The sequence below is a fragment of the Anser brachyrhynchus genome (assembly GCF_964034855.1).
Source record: "Anser brachyrhynchus genome assembly, chromosome: 1".
NCBI lineage: Eukaryota > Metazoa > Chordata > Aves > Anseriformes > Anatidae > Anser > Anser brachyrhynchus.
In genome coordinates this window covers 190432771-190450744 of record NC_137694.1, presented here as the reverse complement: position 1 = coordinate 190450744, position 17974 = coordinate 190432771, and the positions used below count along the sequence as shown (strand labels likewise).

Below are 17974 nucleotides of genomic sequence, written 5' to 3'. Positions count from 1 at the left end.
CGTATGATAAAGAACCTAACACCCTTTCACCACCAGAAATTTATTTCTACATAATCCAAAACGCCTTAGATAATGTGTTTCCAAATGCATTCTGTTCAAAAACATCTCAAAGTAAGTTACATCATTTTTGTGTATTTTTATGCAGTTACACTGTTGGTGTGCTATATTTATTTGTTTCAGAGTAGCTTCTTTAATAACAATCACTTTAATATAATATTACAAAGTAGATGATAAAAGGTCAAATGGTGCTCCCCTCAACAAGCATAATTCTCATACTCAAGCAATGTATCTCACACAAAGTTAAGAAATGCAGATGTTCATAGGAAGCAAACAGACTGGACGATTCCACTTAAAATGAAAAATATAAAATGTTTAAATTGTTTTGTTAAATACTTTGACTTGTAAAATTAAAAGACAGCACAGTACAGCTAGCTTTGGTGTGCATTAGAAATGCTGCAGACTTTGCCCAACAAATCTGTTGGTTTTGATCCTCAAAGAGAAGTCAGAGAAAGTAACTCTGGTTACTCTGTCGTTCCAGCTGATGGCTGTAGACTAAACTGGTGCAATAAACAGTGGATTTCAAAGGAAGGAGATTTTTAATTTTTTTTTATTATTATTTAGAGATAGAAAAACCTCTGCTTGGAAAATTCAGAGAATAAATAACTTACTTTTTAGAGGTCTCACTCTGAATGCTTTTAGTGAAAAGCAAACATATCTAACCTTTGTTGCATAAAACATTGCCATATATATACACCCTCTAATAAACTAACACATAAGCATGGATATTCCAGTCTAAAGTCAAGCCTAAGTGAATCTAAAATAGCACATACTATCAAGAATCTTAAAAGCAGATGCAACTCCTTCCCAACTAGTTCTTTTTATTTGTTTGTTTTTACACAAAATATGTAGCAAATGGCCCTGAACATAACAACAATAAAACTGAATCAAAATCACAAAACTGCATTAAAAATAGCAGTTAGGATTTCACAACTGTTCTCAAATGGTGACGTTGACGATGAGGAAAAGTTGTATAAACCTTCATCTAAGATTAAAGTGCTCCATGGCTTCTGAATATTTGGTGTTGCAGTATTATTGAAATACACCCATGAGTTCTGGCAAGGTGGATATTATTTACAAATAAATAGGGAAAAAAAAGGAAGGCCTTTTTATCCTATTGTTAAAACCTCTATTTCATTAAAAATAAATTCAAGGCGTTTAGGAAATTCTTTCTCTTTTCAAAGCTAGGGTGGAGTAGCTACTTTATTCTATCTTTGGAAGGGAGAATATTATGATATAAACTTTGATGTTTCTGTTTCATACAGACCTGACCACTGTATTTAGATTTCTAGCACAATAAAGATCCTGACTCGTCAGTAAGTAAAACGTGCTAAGATAGGCCTATACTAACAGTACAGTTTTCTGATTATTCAAGGCTGTTTCATTCGAGGCTTAGACGTTCACATAGCTTCAGAGCATGACATTACTTTTGTTTGAATGTGGTTGATTATGAATGTTTTATCAGTACAAACCAGCACGGATGTTTGATACCAATATAAAAAAACCCACAAGCTACTCAGACTTCCTTCTACACCCCTCTTTTTGTCTGTCTTAAGAGGATGTCATTCCTCCCCACGCAGTAACAGTGTGCTGGCTGCAGACGGGGAGGACAGAGCATGCAGCAGGAGCATGAAGGAGCGTGCTGAAATGCATACTCACATCTGGCACGTAAGAACTATTTTAAAACCTAACTATCCCTCACTCTGAGAGGTTTCCCATTTAACGTTACCGTACACATTATCAGTCCCTGCTGATAATATATCAAATACAGATCACAGAATGGCTTGGGTTGGAAGTGACCCTAAAGCCCACCCAGCTCCAACCCCTGCCATGGGCAGGAACACCTCCCACCACACCAGGTTGCCCAAAGCCCCATCCAGCCTGGCCTTGAGCACCTCCAGGGATGGGGCATCCACAGCTTCTTTGGGAATGTCGCGGAGAAGCACTGTGACACCACCAAATATTATGGTAACGTATGATCTTTTAGACAAAAGGTCAGCAGTGGTTTCAAGCAGAAGTGGAGTCATATGTTTTTACATCAGCCATGAGAGATGGATCTAGACTTGGATCTAGACTTGGGAGATTTCAGTCTATGATGTATGACGCAGAGTATAAAAGTTTTTCCTCTGCCACCTAACTGGGATACGGGAAGATCCCAAAATGATTCTCTGCTTTTCGGGGCTCACTGAACAACCCATACAACTAGTGCTGGAAGAGTGTAGTATCTTTACACAATTAATTCTCCTGATTTTCACGTTTTACAGATACAGGTTCTCTAAAAGTTCTAAAATGGACAAAAAAAAAAATCCTTGACATCGAGCATTTCAACAAGAAAGAAAAAAAATCTAAAGTGCAGATATAAGACGGGTTCCCTTTCTTTTCCTTTTTTTTAAAAAAAAAAAACAACTTGCTAAAGCAATAATATTGCTAAGTATTTCCACTTTCATCATTGCCTTCTCTCACTGCCCCAGAGGTCACACTTCTGTGGTGCCACAAGTAGTGGGTCTCAGAAGTAGTAATTCTAACAGCTAACATATGGATAAGCTTACAGCAGCAGATCTGTAAAGCACATCAGTGGGTGTTTATGATCTGACATACGCACAATTTGAGTTTCAGATGTTTTTTGCCAGATTGGTTTTAGACTGGCTCTGTGACTGAACACTCAGCTGTGGCTTAACTATGCTGCTTGATTTAGTTTCCACCAAAAGGAATTTAATTTGTGCACAGTAAGATGACTTCAAGATGTAAACCAAAGTATGGTAAAATTCAGATGCCTGGAGGAATCAGTTCAGAAGTGCACACTGAAACACTAATGTGAAGGCACTCAGCACTTGCCTAAAGAAAAAAGAAAAAAAAAAAGCTACCCTGCATTGAAGTACTGTCTACAAACATGTCAGTGAGCAGGCAAACATTACCAGTTTTCATGTGTCCTACCTTGTTGTTATCACCCAGCCTAGTAGACAGCTCTTCTCTTACAAAGATTGACTCGCAACCAGCCTAATGTGCTTTGAAGATTATACTGGTGTTAGTCTTACGGGAGGGAGGGGGGATGCTGATCTATCCCTTTCTAGAATAAACATCAGTTGATAACATGGTGGGTCCTCTTCTCAGTAGTTTGCTGTAATAGTTTTATTCTGTAACTTTACTGAGTTGTAAGTTTCCTGAGTAAAACCAATGCCTGAACTTTTATTAAAATAAACTTCTTATCTCAAAACTTACATTTGTTGTCAAAGTCCTGAAGATGTCTTTCTCCCTTCATTCGTGCTCTATGCTAGATCATTCCCTATAATACTCTCCACCTTCCCCAAGAGGCAAGGAACAACAAAGAAAAAAGGTGACTGACATAACTAACCACATTACATAGGTGTATATAGAAGCCAAAATTTTCCAGCACGACTTAGCTATAGGTAAGTGAAAGAGAAGAAAAACACAGACCAGAACTTTATTCTTCCTAGTGACTGAAAGGCATTACAAGTAAGTAAGAAATTCAGTAACCAGGAATAACAACGTTTTCCTCAACAAGAATATAACATACAAGTATAAAATTAATTTACTTACAATTTGTAAAAGTAAATTTCAGTATATAAACACTCATTCTATAGTGCTTTCATTTTTCCCCCCCCATATATTAGAAGATGCTTCCTTGTCTGTGCCACTATTGCAGGTGTACAGAATTTCCCAGCCTAAACTAATTAATGCATGGTGACTGATCGAATCTTCTATGGCAAACGAAATACAAAATTCTACTCTTCAAGTCATATTTTACTAGAATATGTAAACTCACACTCTTCCATGTATTTATATAAGTCAGGACAAAAAGCAAAACGGAAACACATCTCTTACAATATTGTTTCTGGCCCAGGAAGAAGTGCAATATGCTGAGTGGGCTTCAGTAATGCTTGTAGTTATTTTATTTGCAGAAGAACACGCTCTAGCAATACGCGACTTGATAATCTAATTTGGATAGCTTCAGTTCGTGCTTTTAAAATACTTACAAATAGTTTTAGTTTTTTCCTTGCCTAATTGATTTGAGACAGTCCTACGTACTCTAATCATACTCAATAGCATTAACTCAATAGTCTAATTGAGCCCATGGTAAAACTTCCCTGCACAGGCAAGGAAGATGATTGCACAGCACAAAATTACCTTCACTTCCCATTCGTTACGTCTACCACACCTGTCTTTTTGAGCCTCACTGAGCACACGCAACACATTTTCCTTCACAGCAGGCAGACAGACAGACAGACAGTCATACTTCCTTCTGTTTTGAACACTTAAGTCAAACCTAAGTTACTCCCATATATGAAGCTGAGACTCAAAGAATTAGGGCTCTGGGCTCAGCTCTTTCATGGAATGAATCTTCACCACGATGCAATTCTTCCCAGGTTGCTGCCACATTTAAATATGGATTTTGACTGTTACCCTCAAAGCAGAAGGAAAGCATATCACAACAAATTAAACACTGCCAACGCAGTAAGCCGTATTTATCTTGTATAATTCCAGAAAATTCCCGAGATAATGCTGTTTATGAGATCTGGTGATTTTGCTTCAGGTTCCTCTGATCAGATGGATTTTTGCTAGTATCAATACAACACCTCTTATGACACCTACTAAGCAGGATCCTGAAAGGCCAACACTATTACCTTCATAGACTTCTAGTTAAAAGTTGAATTATACTAATGGACAAGACAGGAAGTCTGTGAGATGTATTTAAACGAGGATCTGATGGTGACCTTAGAAACCTTTCACCGCCTAAATAACCAGGTAATTAAAAGCATTATCCCCATGTTAAAGCAAAACAAAACAAAAAACAACCAACCAGAAAACAAACAAAAACCCCCTAATCACCCAAAAAACAGAGGGGAAAAAATACAGTAACACATTTGCTCAAATGCTTTTCTTAATAAACTGCACACTACAGTGTGTTTCAAACACTCTTTTAATCCACAAAAAATCCTGTTTAATAAAAAAATTGTTGCTTTCATAATTTCCTATTTTCATGTACTTATTTAAAATCTTGAATTTACAAAAAATGGTTAAAAAAAAAATGTTTTCCAGTTCTGGAATATTTATGTTAATACACCACTTCAACGTATTTATGCTAATACATCATTTATGTTAATAACTCATTCTGGTTATACACTACAAAAGTTATCTAGGGTTGTTTTTTTGTTGTTTTGTTTTTTAAAGATCAGATAGATTTTATTTGAAGTATGTCCTTTGTTAAAAGCATTTTAATCTATGAAACTTCCTAAACCAGGAAAACAAAAGTTACTCCAATACAGGCCGTTCATCTTCCTCCTTCCTTCAACAGATTTGAAAGAGAAAAACAAAGAATGTCAATTCATGGGCAGTAAGCCTTTTACAACATTTTAACAGAATCATTCCTACAAGGCTTAATGCAAATTAAGACATTCATTAAGTCTTAATTGTTGTTTTGCTAGTTTAAAAAGTAACAAAGACTACTTAAAAGACCAATCTGAATAATCAAGCTTTATGTAGTAATGGGATCAGCTGGTCCCACTGACACAGATAAAAATTCTCGCTGTTGGAAAGACGAGAGTCCAAGTTTGTATTTTATCGTTTCTGCATGCTTAGAATGTGCAAAATGAATGTATGTTTGCATACAAGTAAAAAGACAAAGAAACATTTATATACTTGAAATTATCCAACTACGTAATATGCAAACTAAGTAATCCTCTGTGCTGGGACAAATACTGCTTTATAGCTACACAACTTCAGTACTTTTTTCTTCATGTCTCGTATTTGACATTTGTTTTCTATGTATTTAGAGTCAAATTTGTCCAAATTAATTGGCGTATTAAGCAGTGCCATAAACCCAGTATTTTAAAGAGCAAATGTGTAGACTTCTCTTTTATTACTGTACAATAACGTTACATCTGCAAGAATGATGATGACAAATGCCACAACCACAGCTTGACTCTTAGTGTCATATTCATCATGAAAAGCTCTCCCAATTAGAAATCCAACCGATGAGTGAACCTCCCTGCAGCAGTTTAAGCTCTTAACCTAACTGTCTAACACACATTTCTCCAAAACTGAACGTGCCCTGCAACAAAACCCGTGCCTGAGCGCTCCAGCCCGCCGATGAGGCGGGTCCAGGCCACGGTGCCAGAGAGCAGCGGAGCGGCTGGGAGGCAGCACATGTTCTTCATGTTGTTTCTTGCCAGCCCTGCTACATAAGCAGGGCAAACAGCCGGATAAGGAACGCCACAGCGCTGCTAATTCCTCTGCGCTACTTTACTTTAGCCCTCTCACCTTCTGCTTTCCTTCCTATCACCTTCTCTCTTTGAGCTTCCTTCCTTGCTGCTACTTGCTTCTTCCAGCATGAGTGCCCCTCACACTTTTCTGTGGAATCTGTTAAACTGATTATCAATTACATTATACATTATATATTATAATTTGTGCTTCGGCGGAGACGGCGCAGACCAAAGGAACAGGAGTGAGTACGGGACGGCCATTTCTAGCTGACTGCAAACTGTGGCAAACATCAATTTACATTAAGTAAGGATTTCACAATCAGGCTTGAAAAACCTATTGTAAACAAATAGCTTCTTGAGCAGTAATGAAGCCTGTGTATGTACACCTACCTCAGAGTTAACTATAAGCTGCAATTAAGTGTTTTATAAAGCCTCTGCACCACGACATCTGAGGTAAGGCTGCACCACGGCCTTCCCTCAGCAAGGCACTGACAGGGGCTGTTCCCCTAAGCAGCCTTTCCCCACATGCGTGTATGAACTCAAATATCTCTGAGACATCTTCTCCCTTGTCAAACGGGACTGAAACGGGCAAGAGGTGGGATAAAAAGGCAGGCAGGAAAAGGACAACAGCCAGGCATTCAGTGTGATTCCACAAGTCTTACTACTTTCAAAAACAAGCCTAAAAACAAAAATTCGGACTGTAAGACATGCGCATACTCCTCACGCAGAACACACTATGACATTATAAAAGCCAGATTTACTACAAATTATGTGTTCGATGTCAGTTTGGGGGTCTGAATTAACTGAAGACATTCAATGGCCAAGCACACTGACCCTGTATATAAAATGTTAAACTAGCAGACAGAGAAGGATCGTTTAGACAAATACCTGAAACATTAAGCAAAATATTTTCGTGTCTAGCACTACAGTTTACAGATTAGCATAGTTTGTAAATTTCATTAAGCTTTTTCAGGTCATGCTAACGTAATCAACCAGTTTCTGGAAGAAACACAGAAAAACAAGTACTGCTACTATCCTAACTTCCTTCTCTATGTCTGAGACCGACACCGTTTAAACTACAAAGGTAACTTCTGTCCTCTCCTTACTTCAGCCACTAGAAGGCTTGATACCTTCCACCCGATGATAAGTGCCTGCTGGACTCTAGACAGCAAAAGCAAAAGTCAGAAGGACTAGATTGAACCTTTACTTTACGGTGAGGATAGCTCGGGGCACATCTTGCTGCAGTTAACATGGGTTATTTTACCACTTCCCAGAAATGCATTAAAAACCCGGTATCATTCAGTCAGGTAAGACTTTGATTGCAGTTCAATGTGGGGTTGAGGGTAAAAGGCCAGCTTCTACTTCTACTGCAAAGACATCAAAATCAACAACAAAGCCCACCTTATAACCTCATTCGTTTTGCAACAAGAACAGTGACTAAACCACTCAAGAGCAAAGGTGTTTTCCAGTGCTCTTCCACGATCTCCAGCCATGTAATTAAGACTTATTACAACACGAGAGTTGTGATACAGAGAGAAGTCCAGAGAACCCCAAAGGGGTAGAACAGTAGAAAACAGTACTACGGGAAGAGCTCTGGCATAATTGATGTGAACACTGAAGTATAGATAACAAACTAATGAAGAAAAAAAGTCCCCTTTGTAGACAGAGCGTGCTCCTGCAAGATCATCTCTGAAGGCACTGTGGCAAACAGAGTAAAAACCCTGGACATTATCACTCTTCACTGTATCCACACAACCTGCCAGTGCTGGAAAACCTGGTTTATTACTTTCCAGTGTTCAGAGCTTGAACAACAAGGATAAAGTGCATTAAATATTAGTGAGTGAGCAGAAGTTAAACTAATTTGGATACAAAAAAAAAAGAAGCCATAAAACGTGGGACTGAGATGGAAGAGCTTCTTCAACATCGCTCCAGACTGCAGGTGTACGTATGTGTTAGGTTTGTGTAAGCACCGTCTCTTGGCAAAAAGTACCTGTTACTGGTTTTGTACTATCCAAATAGAAGACGGGAAGCAACAACCTGAGAATTCTTTTAAGAGGCATGGGCAAAAGGTAGGGAAACCTTGTGAGAATTTTCATAAAGCTGCTGAGAGCGTATCAGATGGTGGGTTGACACAAAGAAGAATTGCCAGGGGAAAAAAAAAAAAAAAAAGTATTACTCAGCATTTATATTCCTTTTTGGTTTTGAAAAATTAATGCTTAAGCACAATTACTATATGACTGAAAATTAAAGGAGTCATTCTGGACAACTCCAAAGTGAATATCAACTGCTTCTTCTCACTATCTTTACTGAAATATTTATAAGCACAATCCTATATAAATTAGTGCCAAACTTTTACATCCTATTCTAGCTATCCCGAGTCTCACAGTACTATTAAAGCTTAAGCATCAGAAAGGCATAGGAAAAATCTTATGCCCAGAGTTTATCCACCTCAGTGCACATGATTACGACAGGACACAGAATATCTAATTGACATCAGAATTTCAGGTTCACGGGTACAGACGCTTTAGTTAATCATAAAATTCTTAGTTGAAAGACTTGTTTAGGTATTGACCTGCATGCCAGTGAGATGTCATTTCTAATAACCACGGATACAGAATAACCTGCAACTAGCTGCCAGGCCAATCCAGACCTACTTTCACACTGTGATAAGCAGAGAAGTGGCATCCCATACTGGACCTAAAACAGGGGACCAGCACTGAACCTATGCTGACACAACAGCCAGTGGTCAACCGTAGGTAAAAATGAGTTAGCTACAACTGCAGCACAACCAGATTGTCCTGGCTCAAGGATCACTTTGGCTCCTCAACAGTCTTAACCTGAAACGTAACTGCTTCAGAGAATGAAAACTCCTGGTCCTACATTTGGTCCCAAGAAGATCTTGGTGGACAGCTCGTGAGCTCAGGAAGTCCGGCCCTCCGAGTCCAAATGAAAAGAAGTGATCTCCCATGTCGCAAAGAACACTACTCCAGCTGATCAGCAACCACCTGAGCAACCCCACCCCACGGGCTTATGGCCACTCATTCCAAATTCTCAGAGGCCAACTCCGAATTGCCTGTTGGAGATATTAAAGACTCTTTGCCGTAAGATTTATGAAAATCATAAATCAGTTTCCAGTTATGCATGCATCAGCATTTCCCACTGCTTGACATTACGATACATTATAATCCCAATTCAGCAAATTAACAAATGGGATGACAGAGTGCGTTTTTCCCCTTAGCCATCTCCTCCCCTGTGGAAACAGATTTGGGGGTTTGATTTGTCCATGGAAGAGTTAGAAAAGAACATGATAAACCCTGACGTGCCGACACATCTCTTCCACGACTTGTAGTGACTTCTACTGACTAAGGGATGTTTCCTTCCCTAAATTCAGCATTCCCTCATCGGTCAACCTACTGAGCTCCCCACCCATCATTACGAAGGAACTCCAGGAGAGCCTCTCCACCTCTGCGTGGCTGCTTCTGTCAAGAGAGCTATGAAGATAGTGACACCCAACGTGTGGGATGCCACCACTCCTCCAGGTACCCAGCGCAGCACCCGCCTGCCAACAGCCTCTCTCGGCCCCATAGCATTATCAAAGTGCTCTGAGAGATGGGGACCGCCACCGAGGGGACCAGCGGAAGGAAGGCACCCTCAGCACTCCTGCCTGCCACCAAGCCACCCGAGGCAGCGTCCTGAGGCTCCCCCATCCCAGCTTTGCCTTGCTTTGGGGGAACAAGCTGCTCCCCAAAAGCAGCCCAACCCCAACCCCAGCCCCAACCCCAACCCCAGCCCCAGCCCCAGCCCCAACCCCAGCCCCAATCCCAATCCCAACCCCAACCCCAGCCCCAGCCCCAGCCCCAGCCCCAGCCCCAGCCCCAACCCCAGCCCCAATCCCAGCCCCAATCCCAACCCCAGCCCCAATCCCAATCCTAGCTCCAGCCCCAGCCCCAGTTCTCCCCCCGGCTCACCATGGTACAGATGGAGGCGATTTTGGAGACTGTCATTAGGATTTCCATCCGCCCAGCGCCATCTTCCGCCCAATCACAGCGCCGAGCCGAGCCGGGCCGGGCCGGGCCGGGCAGAGGGAAGAAGAGGAGGAGGAGGAGGAGGAGGAGGAGGAGGAGGAGGAGGAGGAGGAGGATGAAGGCTGCGGGGGGCGGGCAGCCCGCGCCCCCCCCGCCAGCCGCGGGGACGCGCGGGGACGCGCACGGCCCCAACGGCCCCAACGGCCCCAACGGCGGCCGAGGGCGCGCGGCTCCCGGCGGGCGCCGCACACGCACGCGCGCACGCTCGCTCGCGCGGCCCCGCCCCTCCCCGCCCCGCCCCGCCGGCTCGCTGGCCACGCCCCCTCCGCCTTGGCCACGCCCCCTCCGGGAGCTGCCGGGCACGCATGCGCAGAGGGGAGAAAAGGGGGGCGTGGAGCCCAGCGCCTCACCCGGGACCGTCGCCCGCCAAGATGGCGGCGGTGGGCTTGGGGTGGGCGCGAGGGTTCTTGGCGGCTGCTCGCAGCGCTCCAGGCGCTACACTTCTTGGTGTTTCAACCCGTTTTTTATTATTTTTTTTTGTATCTGCCCATAGGTTTCAGTTCTATGGGTTGCTGGGTGCAATTCTAGGGGTTGCTCTGCTGTATGGGGAGGTTTCTATGGAGCTATGTCACCTTTCCACCCATTGGGTTTGGTTTTCTTTTTTTTTTTTTCCTTTTTTTTTTTTTTTGTATTTTTTGGTGGTGAAGTGTGCCTGCCTCTTGGGTTCTGTGTGTTTGTTTTTGTTCTTTGGTGGTGAAGTCTACAGCCACATTCTGCATCAGTGAGGCTGTTTCATTTTATCATCTGAATTGGCTCTTATTTGCTGAGGAACAGACTCGGCATGGGGAGGAAACAGGGAGGAATTGAACTGAGGGGAGTGAGGACGAGCAAGCAGCTTCCTTGGTGTGGGTGCTGACCTGCTTCCACGGAAAGAAGCGGTCACCTTGCAGCCTGGGGAGGTGGGGAGAATGGAATTAGGCATAAATCCCAGCTAAGCAGCAAAAGCAAATTAAAAATTGAGCTAAGAAAACTCATCTCTCCTGTCAACTGCATCACTCTAATGCCAGGGTAACTTTGGAGTGACTTCTGGCTTCCAAGCAGCGGTTGTTTGTCAGAGCCATTACTAAAGGGTCCCTCATGGGAAGAGGGGTGTGGAGGGTCAAGCACATAGGACAAACGTTTGAAATCTTCTCTTCTTTCCTTTTTCTTAATCAGCCTCTAGATTAACAGCTCTTTGCTTTCACCGAGTCTGGGATTTGACCATCCCAGCCTCAGACATCTCCAAAATCAAGTTGACCTGTAGAACAGACATTTATATCAACTGTTTTAAGATGTTTGCTTGGGAACGAGATGAATCATCTTCTACATGTGCCTGTTTGTCTGAGGACTACAATGGAAATCTGGATGACTAGTCCAAGATGTTAATATCTGCATTAAGGAGGCCTAAAATTAGCTATGTCTCACCCTGTCTTTTTTCACATATGGGAAACATATAGCAGATTGGGATGCATTATTATTAATGATAAATGCCTAGTAGGGCCTAGATCATAAAGACATCACTGTAAAAAAAAAAAAAAGATAATTTAAATTTATAGCTATTAAAATATATATCTGTGATTCTATGGTCTTCAGAAGTAAACATTTTGTAGCAACTAAATTAATGGAAATAAAGATTAAGTTTTCCTTCATGTGAAACGTAAATATGTCTTTCAAAAGGCTTATATCTGAGCTATTTATTGCAACCTGAGATATCCTCAAGCATTTCTTTTATATAATAGACATGGTCCAGAAGTGTGTATTTCATAAGTACAGTATTTGAGAAAATGAATACCTCTTGGATGACTACATTCAGAAACTGTTGCCACAGAAACAATGGGGGAGGACAGCATCAAGGGAATGAGAAATAGAAACAAAAGAAGTGGATTGGCCACCCATGAGCAAAAAGACCAAGAGAGGATATTTGACCAGCTAGACACATCAAGCCATCAGATATCCAGCAATTCATATATTGAAATACAAAGCTGCAAGATCCATATGTGATAAGACTTTTTACAGTATTAGGCATGCTACAAGAGATTATCCTGTGTAACCCGGAGAGGACAAAGTGTTCAAAAAATGACACAAGGACTGTATGACAGGATGCTGTCTCCCCAAAGCAAAAGTGCAAAATGTGATTGCACTGTTGCAGAAATCTACAAGGTTATCTGGGAGATAATTCAGTTTGCAACCAATTAAGTGGCATCGAGTGGAACCGTACAGGCCATAGAGAACTGAATACAGAAACGCTTTCACTGCCCATTAAAATGTGAGGAAATGATTGGATGTTAACACTTAGTTGTCACAATTGGAATTTAAAGTTAAATATTCCATTATTTTGACTGGTTTAGGTAGGATAGACCTAGGATTGTGTGTGTGTGTGTGCATACTTGAGGAGAAAGAGCTTTGAGAAGGGCTACAGAGTTGCTGTCATGCATGTAGATCAGGATGGTAACTAACCCTGTCTGAGAGAAGATATCAGCCATATCTTGTATCCTTGGGGAGAGACAAGATCCACCTGATGAAGTAAGACAAGGGCATCTTTGCGAACCGGCCAGCCAGCGTGGACAGGAGAACTTTCAGCTGGGGACAACAGGGGAGGGAGGCTATGATGCACGGGGAAGAGAAGAAATGGTGGTCATGGGCGGTAAGAAAATGGTGCAGCATGCTGGGAATAAGAGAGACCTCAGGGACGATGAAACAGGGTGTGAGAGGCCACCCATCTCAAGGGTATGTGCACAAACGCCTACAGCCTGGGAAACCAGAGCTCTGCAGGGGTGATGTGGTGGGAGTTTGGTACAGATTACCTCATTAGGCAAATTAAGCCTTCTTTAAAGGATTTGAGGAAGTCTCTGATCACAGACCCTGGGTTTTGGGGGGATTTCAGCCTACCTGACATCTGCTACAAGCACAACACATCACAGTGCAAGCAGTCATGATTTCTGAAGGGCATCAGGGATGATTTATTGATAGTGGATGGGCCAACCACAGCTGGATCTGCCACGTTAGCAAGGAAGAACCAGGGGATGTGGCAATCAGTGGCTTGGTGATAAAAGCCTTGGCCAGGAGTGGTGTTCATGATCCTGAGGAAGGAGAGCAACAGATTGCAGACCCTGCGCTTTAGGAGAACAGACTTCAGGTTATTCAGGAAACTGGAAGGTGGCATCCACTGAGCAGCAGCTCTGAAGGGTGAAACTTCTCAGGAGAGCACAAGGATGGTCCGTTTTAATTCTGAGGAAAACAGATAGATGTATTAGGATTTTCAGCTATGGGAAAGCAAAACTGATGTGCTCTGAGGAAAAGGAGTGGCTAAATGGAAAATTAAGTTAAGGTCGGAGTTATCGTAAGATCTGTATTGCTTGGTAAATTCATTCCATTCAAATGTAGGCACAAGTAGAGTTACTCAAAAATACAGTGAACAGGTCATGCCTGCAGAGATGAGCTGTGTTATGGAGAGCAGTGACTGAATTCACAGGGGCCAAGCCAGCAAAAATCAGTTTCTAGTCTAATGTTACAGTATAGATAAATAGTGGAATCTTTGGCTATATAACCAGGGATGTGGCAAGAAGCAAGAGATGTTGTTTTGTCTCTGCATGTGGCATTGGTGAGATTTTTGTGGTAACACTGCACCAGCATCTGGTGTCCTTGTTGTCAAAAGAATGCTGAGAGGTTGTTTGAGGCCAGAGAAAATTCTTTATGTGGAGAGACTTAAAGGACACGATCTGCCTGCGTTATCAAAAAGAAGACTGGGAGGTGACCACAGAGATCTTTAATCTTGCACGGTGAGAGGCATAACAAGAAAAAAAAAAATCTATAAACTGAAATCAGACAAATTAGAATTAGAAATTACACACTTTTTTAAACAGTGGTGGATGACATTAATGGTTGGGATATGCTGCTGAGAGAAATGCTGCTTTCAGTATCTCCTAAGAGTTTCAGCTAAAGAATAGGTGCTTTTCTCACAGAAATGTATTAGTTGAACAGATAGAATTAGTTCCCTGCCCTTAAAGTCTCTCATACTACATGGTGGTTGTTGTTATTATATAATATTTGAATTACCATGACACCTGGAGACACAACTCAGAGGCCAGAGCCCTTTGCCTCGTCAGTCCCTCTATAAGACATGGAGAGAAAATCTGTTCAATCCCCTGAAGAGTTTACAATCCAAAAATAGGGAGGCACCAACAGACACAGACGAGCAAAGAGAAAACATGACAGGTACAAACTGCTTCTGCTCACCCCATGCCTCTCCGTGTTTCATAATTTCCTGGTTTGGCAGGAGCCCAGCTTACTCGAGGGTGTGTGCGTGTAGGTTGGCTTGAAAAATTGAAGAGTAGGCATGGTATACAGGTATGTTTGTTCCCGTATCGTCTATCTGCAACTGCAGGTGGTTTTGCCGAGTCTGGGGCACGTCAGGTTTTTATTCATGTTGGCTGACAACAGGATTGGTCCCATGAATCTGCTCACCCTGTCTGCTAACCAGTCAAACCACCGAGCAGTCAGACTATTGCTGCAGTGTCTCAATGCAGACATATTGTGTCTGTTGTCAGACCGGTGTGTAGTATGCTCACAAGATCATAACCTAATAGGACCATAGGATAATTCAGGTTGGAAGGGACCTCTGGAGGTCTCTTGTCCAACCTCTTGCCCACAGCAGTCAGCTTTGAGGTCAGAAGAGGCTGCTTTGTGTATGAAACTCTTTATTTGTTCTGGAAGCTTAATTTTAGATCCAGACATGATAGCACGGGGTTCTAGTCCTTGCAAAAAGACCATCTGACTTCACCGTCTGGACTTTTACTGACACATAACCCAGTGAAGGTCATCCGCCATCCTCGTGGTAGAGTAACCAGCCCTGCTCTGGAGATACACCTTACCTTGTGGGCAACAGGTGTTACAGGATTTGTGCTACGAGGTAGTAGAGTGAGACATGAAAGAATTTTTCCTCAACTTGTATGTCACAAGTCCAAGAAAACCTGAAGCTGAATACAAATTATACAGAACTGGAATCTTAACCCATTATGTGAGTGAAATTGGATCCTTGTTGGGAACAGCAGAGACAAACAGGAAACGTATTTTAAAAGTCATATCAAATTATCTTGTATTCACCGACAGAAAGTTAAATATCTAGATTAGTAGATTAATCTTTGTAAACTATGTTGTTGGTACATTTTCAGAAATAAAATACTTTTCAGAGCAGCTGAATATGCTCTGTGGGAGCCGTGACAGAGGGGTGATGGTTGGCTAAGTGAATATGGGAGGATCCAGGCAAATACTTAAAACAGGTGAGGTGATACATTTTATTCATAGTTTCAAAAGAATTAATTCAATCTTAGTTATAATCACAAACAAGGTATTAATAAATTATCACAGAAAACTGTACAAACTATGGAAAATTATGAAAACTATACTTGCACTAAAGACAAATATTATTTTGTTCCTTACCACTTTTCATCAGTAAATCCCGGAATATTTTACAAAGAGGTATGAGAAGTAATCATTATTGGGCCAATTTTGTAAACAGAAAAAACTGGTGAAGGAGAGTTCTCTGGCAAAGTAAAACTGGCTCACAATGATTTATACCTTATGATAATTTCAGAGGATCGAAGCTTTCCTCAATCAGTGTGGCTTTGTTTTTAAGCAGAGAGTAATATTTGTTTCTTGCAGAGTTCACAGATGAAGATACTTGGGTGCCTGCATTTTTTACAGCTCAGCTGATACTGGGCACCTTGCCATATATATAGCTGGCAAACAATTAACCTTTTATTACACAAAGGATTACCAGCATCCAAAAAGTTAAAAGTATAAAAGAGAAAATAAAATACACTACTAAACTGAATACAAATTTCTACCAACAGAAGTTAAAATACACATTAGTAAGAGAGGTGTCCAACAAAAATGTAAAATAAAAGAATTTATTCGTGCTGAAATTAACAGTAGATTTCTAAAATGTTATCCCGCTTTGATTCTCCAGAATCCTAAAATAAGGTGGAATTCTGCCTGAGAGTAATGCAGTCATTCTTAGAAAAAGAGTCCATTTATACAACAATAATGTTTTTGAAAGATGGCATCATATTTTGCAAGAGAAATGTGTATAGTTCAGGTCTCCATGATCTCAATATGAAAGTACGCGAGCTAGGGATGGAAACAGCAACCGTGTGCTTTTTGACATTGTTCTGAACATCTGCAGAGGCCTCTGCAGAATTCTTTGGAGAAATAGGGCCACAAGTATATCTAGACATAAGGCTGTTTAATATTGTATCAAAAAACTTTCTATTATGGAATTAAAAAAAAAGTTTAAATGGATTTGATCCTTGACACAGGCACCAGGGGAACCATTGTTATCAACTCACTTCAGTTTCTCCATAGAATGAAAACCTCAGAAGTCAGTGACAGTTCCTAAGTGCGCTAAAACTAATTTGGAAAATCCATTGCCAGAGGTGAGAAGTACAGGATGCTTCTTCGGTGTGTGTGCTCCCTACCAGAGCACCAAGCAAAGCTTCCCACTGCAGTCAGCAAGACAGTATTTTTGTGATCTTTGCAGCATTTCTCCAAAAGCAAGATTAGCTGTCATGTACTAACAACATTGACGCACAATATGACAACAGGCAGCCTCCAGGTAAGGAGTCTTTGTATAATTTCAGCCTCCCCCACTAATCAGTTCTCTATAGCACCGAGATATAAAGGAAGCTGGGGAGGAATATGTAAAACAGCATGCATATGGCAGACAGCTACGTAGTGGAAAAAATGATCTGTAAGAAGTGGAAAAAATACTCAATATGGCTTTGTGGAGATAATGAAATTGCTAAAGAACATTTACTGTTAATAGCCTGTGTTTTTCATGACACTAATGGGTGGTTCATTATTTTTGTTTTAATTGAAACATATGTCACAGTTAGCAATATTTTGTGCTTCCGCTGATCTGAAGCTATTGTTCAAGTGCGTGTTGCAATCAGTTCTCAAACAATGCTCTCTTTGTCAGCAATACAGAAGTAGAATGATTTTGATTTCGTCTCTTGGAAGATTTATACCCTGGAAAACCCATAGTTCCCCTCTGTACTTGCAGATGGTCAGTTAAATACTCCCATCTGGTTATACTTATAATTACTTTTCTCTACAAACTGAAAACAGGAACGTACACAGGTTATTGCACGTGCAGCAGAACTAATAAAGCTCGATTTCATATGGGTTTGTGCCCTGTGTCTTTACACTGCAGTAACCCAGGCATCACCTCTTTGTCCCAAATGACCTCATTGCCTCCTTCCATTTCCCCCATGCTTTCAGTTCCTCTTCTCCCCCTGCAGCACTTCTTGCCATTTGACCTCTATTTCCTTGGCCTTTTTTTGTCCCTTCTTCTGCACTGTCCCTCTCCCATGGATAAGCTGTGGCTGCTTTAGAGGGACACAGATGCTATTTAGCTCACATTATTATTTTACTTATTCCATTAAGGACTCCATAGTTTTCACAAATATTAATTAATTGATCCCTAACAGTAACCCTGCTCCATAAATATGTACTATGATTCCCATTTTACATATGGGAAAGTTGGTCAAGGTTATCCTTGGTTGGTCACAGCCTGGTCAAGTTTATCCTTTGCTAATTCCCTGTTTCACTTCTCCTTGACTCGCCATTATTTTG

The 17974-nt window shown here is 41.4% G+C and overlaps 1 protein-coding gene and 1 long non-coding RNA gene across 2 annotated transcripts in view; one reads left to right on the top strand and one right to left on the bottom strand.

Annotated features, from left to right (window-relative positions):
* USP12 (ubiquitin specific peptidase 12) overlaps positions 1–10578 on the bottom strand; it is a 38771-nt gene extending 28193 nt beyond the window's left edge. Inside the window, exon 1 of the mRNA XM_080554290.1 lies at positions 10247–10578. Coding sequence (XP_080410416.1) covers positions 10247–10294 — 48 coding nt within the window. The 5' untranslated portion in view covers positions 10295–10578. The remainder of the gene's footprint in view (positions 1–10246) is intronic.
* Positions 10579–10663: 85 nt separating this feature from the next.
* Positions 10664–13468, top strand: LOC308177337. The gene is made up of 2 exons (XR_013939017.1): positions 10664–10810; positions 11519–13468. It is a non-coding gene; the product is annotated as an uncharacterized lncRNA (long non-coding RNA).
* The last annotated feature ends 4506 nt before the right edge of the window (positions 13469–17974 follow it).